Consider the following 12,825-nt stretch of genomic DNA (forward strand, 5'->3'; position numbering starts at 1 on the left):
TCCTTTTGAAGTGTCAAATTCACAGTGAATTCATGCGAGGTCTGTCAAATTGGCATGGTGAGATTATGGTCCATCTGAATGTCACAGATGTGTGTGTGTGTGTGTGTGTGAGTCCTGCATGATAACAAGTCGTCTGGAAGGTGAAGAATAGTTCACCTTAAACGATTCGGTCATTATTCACCCTTGATCCCATATGCTGCCGTTTTCCTTTACACAAGATCAGACACAATGGTAGGATTACTGTGAAAAATATTTTTTATTGCCATTTTATATGGTCAGATCAATTTCACAGGTAGCCGATTTGTTACTTTGATAACTTCCACATGTTTGTTCTGCTGTACAGTCATGTGATCTGAGGTGTATGTTGCATGTCCGTGTTCCTATATCGTTGATGCCTGATGGAAGCTTCAGCGTCCCTCATCTCCTGTTTTCTGGGTTTTGTGCGGCCAGGTGGCGACGCAGGTGTTTAGTGAAGTCCACTTGTGCTCGAGGAAGAGCCTTGTTCACGAGTGACTGTGGCAGCCAACCCTGAAAACACAAGGACACATTCAATACTCTGACACAAACATCATCACAATATTAAAGACTGTTCAACCCGCCGTCTTTACACTGCAGAAGCTGCACCTGACATTTGCATTTATGTGTATTCACACAGACTTTTGAATCAGATCGGATCAGATTCAACTTTAAATCTGTGTAAAGACATAATTCTGCATAAAAACCCTGACTAAATTATGCCTGCTCTGAGTCTGACCCACTTCAGCCTCTAGTATCAAAGTACAGTTATAATTGCTGTGTTAATATGGCAAGCCATTTGACATTAATCTATCACATATCAACAATTACATTTTCACTAGTTAAAATGTTAATTCTTGATATCAACAATAACGTCATCACTCAGAAATACAAATTCAAGAATAAAATTTCAACTAGTAAAAACTATCATTCTTGATATCTGTAATTGTATTTTCACTAGTTAAACGTCACCATAGGCTGCTATTAAGATTCAAATCTTGATTTCAAGAATTGATTTTGTGTTGAAATTCCAATTTCACAAAAGAAATACAATTTTTACTAGTAAAATCATATTTTTTTTAAATCAATAATTACATTGTTACTAGTAAATATGCGAATCCCTGATATCAAGAACCACATTTTCACATTTTGTTAATTAGTTAGTTAGTCGGGAACACTTTACAATATGGTTTAATTTGTACATTAGTTAATTAGTTGTTTGTTTGGAAACACTTTAAAATAAGGTGATTTGACACCATTAGTTCATTAGTTAGTTAATTAGTTAGTCTGGAACACTTTAAAATAAGGTGACATTTGTCACCATTAGTTCATTAGTTAGTTAATTAGTTAGTCTGGAACACTTTAAAATAAGGTGACATTTGTCACCATTAGTTAGTTAGTTAGTTAATTAGTTAGTCTGGAACACTTTAAAATAAGGTGACATTTGTCACCATTAGTTCATTAGTTAGTTAGTTGGGAACACTTTAAAATAAGGTGACATTTGTCACCATTAGTTAGTTAGTTAGTTAGTTAATTAGTTAGTCTGGAACACTTTAAAATAAGGTGACATTTGTCACCATTAGTTCATTAGTTAGTTAGTTGGGAACACTTTAAAATAAGGTGACATTTGTCACCATTAGTTAGTTAGTTAGTTAATTAGTTAGTCTGGAACACTTTAAAATAAGGTGATATTTGTCACCATTAGTTCATTAGTTAGTTAGTTGGGAACACTTTAAAATAAGGTGACATTTGTCACCATTAGTTAGTTAGTTAGTTAGTTGGGAACACTTTAAAATAAGGTGACATTTGTCACCATTAGTTGGTTAGTTGATTGATTGGTTAGTTAGTTAGTTAGTTAGTTAGTTAGTTAGTTAGTTAGTTAGTTAGTTAGTTAGTTAGTTAGTTAGTTAGTTAGTTAGTAACACTTTTCTGGGTTTTTATATCAATAATTACATTGTTACTAGTAAAAATGCAAATCCCTGATATCAAGAACTACATTTTCACTGGTTGAAATGTTAATTCTTGATATCTGAACATTTATTTCTGATATTAATAATTTGGAGAGTAATGACAGATATCTAAAAGGGTTTATTTTACTAGTAAAAATAACATTCATAACATCAGAAATTAACACAGTCACCAAATGACAAATTATTGATATCAAAATGTAGTAGCAATTCAATTGTTGATATCAAGAACAGACATCTGCACTAATAGTAATTATTGATATCAAAAATTAAGATTTTTACTAGTAAGAATTGTACTGTATTTCTGATGTGAAATTGGAATTTCAACTAGTAAGAAATCAATTATTGATATCAACAAATGAGTTTGAATGGCAGCCTATGGTGAAATTATTAACAAGTGAAAATACAAATTAAAGATATCAAGAATTATAGTTTTTACTAGTTGAAATTTAATTCATGCTATCAAAAAAAAATTATTTCTGCAAGTGATAACGTCATGTCTGATATCAAGAATAAACATTTTTACTAGTGGAAATTGATTAGTTGATATCAAGAATTCATATCCTGGTAATGAATAAAAGTCATAATGCCACAGTGTAAATGCATTTATGCCACCTTTGAGCAGCATTAAACAGTCTTAGTAAAGACACATACACGCCATTTCAGAAGCTCTTCATGTGCCACTTTGAAGTGTAAATTTGGCACAATTGTACATACTATTTTTTTACATAATTCTTTTCAATGTAGGACTGCAGTATTATGACAAAAAACATTATTGCTGATTATTGCTCTTGTCATGATGATTAATAAAATACATAAAAACATTTTTGTGTGTGGGGAAACGGCACAGCATATTCTGGTTACACAGACAAAACAAGCTAAGAACCACTTATTTACGCATTAGAAAATCAAGATTTATGGCTGAAAACAAAACGATTATTCAAAAAGTTATTAGTGCAAAATTAATCTCACACCATATCTGCATTTTCTCGGTGATGAGAGATAACTTTACACAGAGCAGATTCAAAGGTTTTCAGAGGTGAGTACTCGAAATGCCTCTGATTGGCCACTGCATTCATAAGCTCAACAGAGATTTACGCTTTTATCCAAAGCGACTTACATTGCATTCAAGGTACACATTTTACATTTAGTCAGTTCTTGCTTTCCCTGGGAATCGAACCCATGACCTTGGCGTTGCTATAGCGCCATGCTCTACTGTTTGAGCTATAGGAAAGAGATGCGTGTGATTGGTTATAATGTTAAACACTTGGGGAAAATGTGTAAAAATAAATCTGATGCAACGTGGGCAGATCTAAATGCAATACTGTAATCTTATCTTTTTGTTCATTCTGGTGGCATTTTTGCCCCAAGCCACTGTTAATCTCCGACTCTGTAATTCACACACGTTTTGTACCTTGACATCCATGTTGAGCAGCCAGATGAAGTGACTCCGGTCTGGACGATCCTGAAGCGGCTGCAGGATGATGCATGTGGGTCCGTCTTCAGCCCTAAACAACAAACACTCGCAGAATGACTGAGAGAAACCACTTTCAGATTATGTCCTGTTATAGGACATCAAATCCTGCCATCAGTTACACTGTAAAAACTAATTAGTTCAGTTTACTTAATTAAATTGTGCAAACTTGTTGCCTTAATTCAATTAAGTAAGCATTACTTAATTGAATTAAGTTGTTCTTACTTAAACCGTTTAAGTTTTGTCAACTTAATTCTATCTGGGATCTGCATTGTGGCGTGAATAAATTAATTGCTTCGTTTGACTATTTTTGGCTTTATTTTACTATTTGTATTTTGTCAGTATAACCCCAATAATGACAGCAAGTAAAATAGTAAAGGTCGTATTAATAATAAAAAATAAAAAAAATAAATAAAAAAAATCCTTGTTACCATTGTTGTGTTTTGCATGCTGAATGTTGAAGTGTGTGTGTGACACACTCAAGCATGGTCAAATGATATTGTGACAAACATAGAGGGATTATATCAACTCAATTAAAAGGTTATGCCATAAATATTAGCAAAAAAAAAATGTTAAAAGGTAATTATTTGACATGAAATATAGTTATGTTTTATATCATTAATGGACAAATATTACATATAACACATTACATATATGCAACAAGACATTGATTTCAAAACAAGGGAAGTAATATATATATACTTATACTATATTACTTCCCTTGTTTTGAAATCAATTTCTTGTTGCATTGCTGCATTAATAGGAAGTTAATTACTATAATATGAATGAAGTTCCAAGTGTCCAACCAAAGGGAACACTAATCACAATTATGGTGAGAGGAAGTGGAGGAAATGAGTGATAAGTCTATAAAAAATTGCACCACCTCAAAAACACTTTGCCCGTCCGCCTGCTTGTTTTTTTGCTTTGGCCAAATGGTACTCAAACCAGTCAAGTAATGTTTACTTGAGTTTTCTAAGTAACAAAGGCATAGCATGCAAATAGTTCAGATTACTTACTTGTTTTAAGTAAGGTCTACAAATTATTGGACATTAAGTAAAGTTCACTAATAAAGTCTTAGTAAGAACAACTGTTGGATTTTACAGTGTACTCACCCTCTCATCGACCCAATCACGTATTAATTAAGCTTAAGCATTTCTTAAAACAAAAGTGGATGGTGATTTATACATTCAACATAACATCATCTGAAGTCATATAAGAGCTTTGTGTGACAAAAAGCCCCAAATTTGTTGATGTCGATGAAAACAACCATTGTTTTTAATGCACTGATCAATTTTGAGATTTTGCTTTAAGTGTGTTTAAGTGTTTATATTTAAGTGACAGTGTTCTTAAGTGTTTATTTTATTTATACTGATTCATATATTTTATTCCTAAAAATATTTTTGACTGTATTTTATGATTTATGGAGTGATAAAAAGATATTTAAATCTTGTCAACAAAATGAAAAGAATTTCAAACCTGGCTTCATCCAATGTTCTGTGTATGCAAATGTGTAATGAGATAATACCTCATTTGCATACTTAAACATAACATTTCAGAAAACTTGTAATGCAAAATAATTGTTTTAATGTACTGGGAAAAATCAACTGGGAAAATTAGGTGATAATTTTGTGAACACCTGTTCACAAAAAAATCTCAAATTACTCATGAAGTTGCAATCGTTTTGGAGGGAAACAGAAGCTCAGACATTTCGTCAAACATGTGATCTGCATTTCACAAAAGATGTCGCGTGTGATCGGAACGAGGGTGAGTAAATGAACTTGTCCTTTAAATTTATAATCAAATTTGGCAGAGGCATAATTGAATAATCTTTTCCAGTCTGTGCTGCATTTACCTGACAAACCCCGGCTGAGGTGGCAGGGACTCCAACCGCGTCGCAGCTCCGCCCAAATAAACCCGTGACTCTCGATTCGCCGAATGTCTGACGCTCAGGAAGTCCCGCTGGCCAATCAGGTTCCCCGCTGTTTCTGCCGACACCTCGTGTGTGACCATAGTGTTCCTCCCCACGTGTTTCAGAACCTGCGATGGAAAGATGCTTATTTTATAGTGTGTTCAAGTCCTTCTGGGAAGTTCGTATTTACGAGGCGCAAAGTCTTAATTACGACAGCTGCATTCAAGTCACTTTAGCCAGAGCAAATGGCGATTAAGCTTTTTCTACTAAATATATCTACTTCTACAAAATGATGAATATTTCATCGCCCATATTTTCTCGACATGCCACAAATTTAAAAGAAAGTTCAGAGTTTCCCACTTGTAGGTTAGTTAGTTAGTTAGTTAGTTAGTTAGTTAGTTAGTTAGTTAGTTAGTTAGTTAGTTAGTTAGTTAGTTAGTTAGTTAGTTAGTTGAGAACACTTTACAATATGGTTTTTCATTGGTTACCATTAGTTAATTAGTTGTTTGTTTGGTAACACTTTAAAATAAGGTGACATTAGTTAGTTAGTTTAGTGAGTTAGATAGTTGGGAACACTTTAAAATAAGGTGACATTTGTTACCATTAGTTAGTTAGTTGGTAAGTTAGTTAGTTAGTTGGTTAGTCAGTCAGTCAGTCAGTCAGTCAGTCAGTCAGTCAGTCAGTTAGTTAGTTAGTTAGTTAGTTGGGAATACTTTAAAATAAAGGGACACTTGTTACCATTAGTTAGTTAGTTAGTTAGTTAGTTAGTTAGTTAGTTAGTTAGTTAGTTAGTTAGTTAGTTAGTTAGTTAGTTAGTTAGTTAGTTTGGAACACTTTAAAATAAGGTGTCATTTGTTACAATTAGTTAGTTAGTTGGTTAATCAGTTAGTTGGTTAGTCAGTTATTTAGTTAGTAAGTTGGTTGGGAATACTTTAAAATAAGGTGACACTTGTTACCATTAGTTAATTAGTTGTTTGTTTGGTAACACTTTAAAATAAAGTGACATTAGTTAGTTAGTTTAGTGAGTTAGATAGTTTGGAACACTTTAAAATAAGGTGTCATTTGTTACCATTAGTTAGTTAGTTAGTTGGTTAATCAGTTAGTTAGTTAGTTGGTTAGTCAGTTATTTAATTAGTTAGTTAGTTGGTTGGTTGAGAATACTTTAAAATAAGGTGACACTTGTTACCATTAGTTAATTAGTTGTTTGTTTGATAACACTTTAAAATAAGGTGACAATTGTTACAGTTAGTTAGTTAGTTAGTAAGTTAGTTAGTTAGTTAGTTGGTTAGTTAGTTAGTTAGTTAGTTAGTTAGTTAGTTAGTTAGTTAGTTAGTTAGTTAGTTAGTAAGATGGTTGGTTGGTTAGTTAGTAACACTTTACAAATGTGTTACCGTTAGTTAGTTAGTTAGTTAGTTAGTTAGTTAGTTAGTTAGTTAGTTAGTTAGTTAGTTAGTTAGTTAGTTAGTTATCTATAGCATTTATTGATCTTAATGCATATATTCAGCATTTACTACTTGAATATTTTATCACCCATATTTTCTCACTGACATGCCACACATTTTCAGTAAGTTCAGAGTTTCCCACTTGTAATTATGACTTAGTAACCATGTTGTCAAGTGCCCTTGGGAAGCCTGTAGCACTGAGTCGGGCATTAATTATTACAACATTATTTATGCATTCAAGTCAGAAACATGGAAGGAGCCTACATTACACATTATTGATCACATTATCAGCTTAGGTGTGTAATCAGTGTATTTACTTATTATTCATAATACAATCATTTTAATAATAATAATCAGTGCTGCATGAATGACAAGTAACACGAGCATTTCTGAGGTGTCCAAATATATACTGTATAAAACATGATAATTATGTGAAGTTTGTCAAATATAATTGAATCAGAGTAGTGTATTATTTTTTGTTTAATATTTTATAGTCTTTCATTATGCTTTCAAGGATGTTTTTAGCAATTACACCGAATCTAGCCAATGGTTTAGACTGAATTATACATGCAGATGAGCGTTTTCAAGTTGATGTTTCCTTCTGTTGCATATAAAGCTGCAAACTGTAAAAAATATTTACCAAGGTTTGAACCTCGTGACTTCATCGCTGCCGTGAACGGCCATGAGTCTCTGATGAGAGCGCACGACTCTCTCAAACACTTTTTAGCTCTGCATCAGCTGTTGATTTTTCAAGAGAGAATATTTTAAACAGATGTGTGTGTCCTTGACGGCTGCTCAGCCAAAAACACTCATCCAGAACCCCGATGCATATTTACTGTTAATCAGTCTCTTCTTTGGGATTTTAACTCATGACTCATATTGCAAATATATGAGTGGACAAACTCTCTGGTGAGTCTCAGGGAATCGAATTAAATTGTGTGTGTGTGTGTGTGTGTGTGTGTGTGTGTGTTTGTTTTTGTGATTTATGAGGACACAAGTTTGTATAATGACACAGGTATTACACTGGTATTATGACGTAAACATGAAATATGTGTTATGGGTAGGTTTAGGGGTAGTGTGTGTGTGTGTGTGTGTGTGTGTGTGTGTGTGTGTGTGTGTGTGTGTGTGTGTATCACATTAGTCTTATGAGGACATTTCATATGTGTGATGGGTAGGTTTAGGGGTAGTGTGTGTGTGTGTGTGTGTGTGTGTGTGTGTGTGTGTGTGTGTGTGTGTGTGTGTGTGTGTGTGTGTGTGTGTGTGTATCACATTAGTCTTATGAGGACATTTCATATGTGTGTTGGGTAGGTTTAGGGGTAGTGTGTGTGTGTGTGTGTGTGTGTGTGTGTGTGTATCACATTAGTCTTATGAGGACATTTCATATGTGTGATGGGTAGGTTTAGGGGTAGTGTGTGTGTGTGTGTGTGTGTGTGTGTGTGTGTGTGTGTGTGTGTGTGTGTGTGTGTGTGTGTGTGTGTGTGTGTGTGTGTGTGTGTGTGTGTGTGTGTGTGTGGTGTTGGGTAGGTTTAGGGGTAGTGTGTGTGTGTGTGTGTGTGTGTGTGTGTGTGTGTGTGTGTGTGTGTGTGTGTGTGTGTGTGTGTGGGTGTGGGTGTTGGGTAGGTTTAGGGGTAGTGTGTGTGTGTGTGTGTGTGTGTGTGTGTGTGTGTGTGTGTGTGTGTGTGTGTGTGTGTGTGTGTGTGTGTGTGTGTGTGTGTGTGTGTGTGTGTGTGTGTGTGTGTGTGTGTGTGTGTGTTTGTTTTTGTGATTTATGAGGACACAAGTTTGTATAATGACACAGGTATTACACTGGTATTATGACGTAAACATGAAATATGTGTTATGGGTAGGTTTAGGGGTAGTGTGTGTGTGTGTGTGTGTGTGTGTGTGTGTGTGTATCACATTAGTCTTATGAGGACATTTCATATGTGTGATGGGTAGGTTTAGGGGTAGTGTGTGTGTGTGTGTGTGTGTGTGTGTGTGTGTGTGTGTGTGTGTGTGTGTGTGTGTGTGTGTGTGTGTGTGTGTGTGTGTGTATCACATTAGTCTTATGAGGACATTTCATATGTGTGTTGGGTAGGTTTAGGGGTAGTGTGTGTGTGTGTGTGTGTGTGTGTGTGTGTGTGTGTGTGTGTGTGTGTGTGTGTGTGTGTGTGTGTGTGTGTGTGTGTGTGTATCACATTAGTCTTATGAGGACATTTCATATGTGTGATGGGTAGGTTTAGGGGTAGTGTGTGTGTGTGTGTGTGTGTGTGTGTGTGTGTGTGTGTGTGTGTGTGTGTGTGTGTGTGTGTGTGTGTGTGGGTGTTGGGTAGGTTTAGGGGTAGTGTGTGTGTGTGTGTGTGTGTGTGTGTGTGTGTGTGTGTGTGTGGGTGTGGGTGTGGGTAGGTTTAGGGGTAGTGTGTGTGTGTGTGTGTGTGTGTGTGTGTGTGTGTGTGTGTGTGTGTGTGTGTGTGTGTGTGTGTGTGTGTGTGTGTGTGTGTGTGTGTGTGTGTGTGTGTGTGTGTGTGTGTGTGTGTGTGTGTGTGTGTGTGTGTGTGTGTGTGTGTGTGTGTGTGTGTGTGTGTGTGTGTGGGCTAGGTTTAGGGGTAGTGTGTGTGTGTGTGTGTGTGTGTGTGTGTGTGTGTGTGATGGGTAGGTTTAGGGGCAGGGGTAGTGTAGGGGGATAGAATGTACAGTTTGTACTGTATATAAATCATTATGCCTATGGAATTTCCTCACTTAGATAGCAAAAAAACCTGTGTATGTGTGTGTGTGTGTGTATCACGTTAGTCTTACTCTAATGCGTCTGATGTTCGGGTTCCATTCATGCATCTCCTCCACTCTGACGAACAAGATGTCATAAAGCTCCTCCGGAGACGCGTCCAGCTCGGCCTCCAGCCGGAAAACCTTCCGGTTTCCCCGGAGAACTTTGCTGTAGATCACATCTCTGTTCTTCTAAAGGGAAAAGACGTGCCTCATTTACACATTCTGGCGAACTGAGAACCAGGGGAATTATTAAATTCACGGACAATCACCTCGGCCATCTCGAGCGTCCATCCATCCTTGGACTCCGCGATCTCTAGAGCTTGGTTCAGGGCTTCTTCTCCTTGTCTCAGATAGAACACGTCCTCATCAGCCAATGCAGCCGTCCTCTGCTCTGCTGGGTCTGGCTCTGAAAATATTCAATAATATAAAAGAAATGATGCAAAAGGAAGAATATATGTTTCAGATTCTGCACTGTGAGTGAGTGATGAGATGTAAGGAAAGTGTCATTGATTTCTTCAATGTCTTTAGTTCTTATTCTATCTGCAAAATGTTTTTTTCTTGTGTGAAGCATAAACCCTAAACAAATTCTGATTTAAGTAACTGTACGTTTGGGATGAGTATGATTTTTTGGTTTTGAAATTAACTTTTATCCAGCAAGGATGCGTTAAAATTGATCAAAAGTGACAGTACATGCATTTTTAATGTTACAAAAAATGAAAGTTTCTGGTGATCAAAGAATCATGAAAAATCAAATGTGTCACGGTTTCCACAAAAATCTCTGTTTTCAGCACTGATAATAATCATAAATATTTGTTGAGCATCAGATCCTCATATGAGAGTGATTAGTGAAGGGTCATGTGACACTGAAGACTGGAGTAATGATGATAAATTCAGCTTTGATCACAGGAATAAATCACACTTTACTATATATTCACATAGAAAACAGCTGATTTACATTGGAATCATAATAATAAATAATTTTTACTGTATTTTTGCAGATTTGGTGAGCTGAAGAGAGGCTGCAGTTGTGTTATCTAAAGTCAAAATTATGACACAGTTGAAATTATGACTTAAAATCATAAGTATGAGGTAAAGTCGAAATTATGACAAGTCAAATTTGACATAACTGACCTAATAATTTAAATTAGTCATAATTTCGGTTTATGTCATAGTGATTCAAGTCATAATTTCAATTTAAAATTATGACTTCACAATTTTGACTTTTTAAGTGATCATTGCAACAGAATTTTGACTTTTTATGTCATAATTTAGACTTTACCCTAATCATGCCGTAAGTCTGAAGGATCATGTGACACTGAAGACTGGAGTAATGATGATAAATTCAGCTTTGATCACAGGAATAAATCACACTTTACTATATATTCACATAGAGAACAGATGATCTACACCGGAATAATAATATTAAATAATTTTTGACTGTATTTTTGCAGCTTTGGTGAGCAGAAGAGAGGCTGCAGTTGTTTTATCTAAGGTCAAAATTATGACACAGTTGAAATTATGACTTAAAGTCATAAGTATGAGGTAAAGTCGAAATTATGACAAGTCAAATTTGTCATAATTGACCTAATAATTTAAATTAGTCATAATTTCTGTTTGTCATAGTGATTCAAGTCATAATTTCAACTTAGTGTGTCAATTTTGACTTTTTAAGTGATCATTCCAACTTGGTATTCCAGAATTTTGACTTTTTATGTCATAATTTAGACTTTATCCTAATCATGCCGTAAGTCTGAAGGATCATGTGACACTGAAGACTGGACTAAAGATGATAAATTCAGCTTTGATCACAGGAATAAATCACACTTTACTATATATTCACATAGACAACAGCTGATTTACATTGGAATCATAATATTAAATAATTTTTACTATATTTTTGCAGATTTGGTGAGCTGAAGAGAGGCTGCTGTTGTGTTATCTAAAGTCAAAATTATGACACAGTTGAAATTATGACTTAAAATCATAAGTATGAGGTAAAGTCGAAATTATGACAAGTCAAATTTGACATAACTGACCTAATAATTTAAATTAGTCATAATTTCGGTTTATGTCATAGTGACCAAAGTCATAATTTCAACTTAGTGTGTCAATTTTGACTTTTTAAGTGATCATTCCAACTTGGTATTGCAGAATTTTGACTTTATCCTAATCATGTCTTAAGTCTGAAGGATCATGTGACACTGAAGACTGGAGTAATGATGATAAATTCAGCTTTGATCACAGGAATAAATTACACTTTACTATATATTCACATAGAAAACAGTTTTACATTATAATAATATTTCCAATTTTACTGAATTTTAGATCAAATAAAAATGTAGCAAAAGAGACCCCAATCCTTTGAACAGTATTTTGGACATTTGCTGGAAGACTGGATGGAAGAGCAAGCTCAAGATGAATGCACACACTCACTTTCCGACTCCCTGTGGCGAGTCCATCTCAAAGGGCTCCATGCGGGACGGCTGATTTGCCCCCTGCTCTGCAAGTGTGCAATCTCCTGACCGAACGCCGCAAGAGCTGCACGCTGCAGACCTGCAGGACACGAGAAACACATCAAACACAACACAGAGAAACGCATGAAACACGCCGACAACACGCCGGTCCAATACCTGCCATGCTCCGCAAGTGTGGGTATGAGATTCCACAGCAGAGCTTCAGGACGGCCGGCAGCATGATGGCTCCCGCTGAGATGGCGGAGAGGAGGAGGCCGCGGGACGGTTTTATAGAGCCTGTGAAGGACAGAGCAGAAGATAACGGCTCCATTTACAAGATAGGATTTGGTTCGGCTTTGCCTCCAAGGCCACATTCGAGAGGAAGAAGAATTTAGGTTTTCACTGATAAAATTGGAACCTCCTATGTATTAAAAGCTGAAAGGAACAGTTGAGTCAGAAATCACAGTTCTGTCACCTTCATGTCTTTCCAAGTCTTTTGAAGTTAAAAGCTTCCCTTTTTAATCTCTTTCTCGACATGAGTGTAGCCTGGCATGGTGTTAAACTATAAGCAAACAAATAAACAGAGTTAATAGCTGCAAGAAAAAGTATGTGAACCCCTAACTAACTAACTAACTATTGCAGGGTTACCAACACACAAATATTACAGGGTTACCAATCAAACAACACAATTATTGTAAAGTGTTACTAAACAACCAACAAACTAATGTGTAACTAACACAAATATTGTAAAGTGTTACCAACCAACTAACTAACTAACTAACACAAATATTGCAGGGTTACCAATCAACCAACACAATAT

The 12,825-nt window shown here is 35.6% G+C and overlaps 1 protein-coding gene across 1 annotated transcript; it reads right to left on the reverse strand.

The window, feature by feature from the left end:
* Positions 1 to 417: 417 nt before the first annotated feature.
* On the reverse strand, positions 418 to 12,246 carry star2 (steroidogenic acute regulatory protein 2; the record flags this gene model as incomplete). The annotated part of the gene is made up of 7 exons (XM_079845527.1): positions 418 to 528; positions 3,397 to 3,490; positions 5,309 to 5,493; positions 9,583 to 9,741; positions 9,822 to 9,958; positions 11,986 to 12,105; positions 12,183 to 12,246. 7 exons carry the CDS (start codon positions 12,244 to 12,246, stop codon positions 418 to 420), a joined length of 870 nt encoding a protein of 289 aa, XP_079701653.1.
* Positions 12,247 to 12,825: the final 579 nt, after the last annotated feature.

Source organism: Gobio gobio (genome assembly GCF_949357685.1).
Source record: "Gobio gobio genome assembly, chromosome: 20".
In the NCBI taxonomy this organism is placed as follows: Eukaryota; Metazoa; Chordata; class Actinopteri; order Cypriniformes; family Gobionidae; genus Gobio; species Gobio gobio.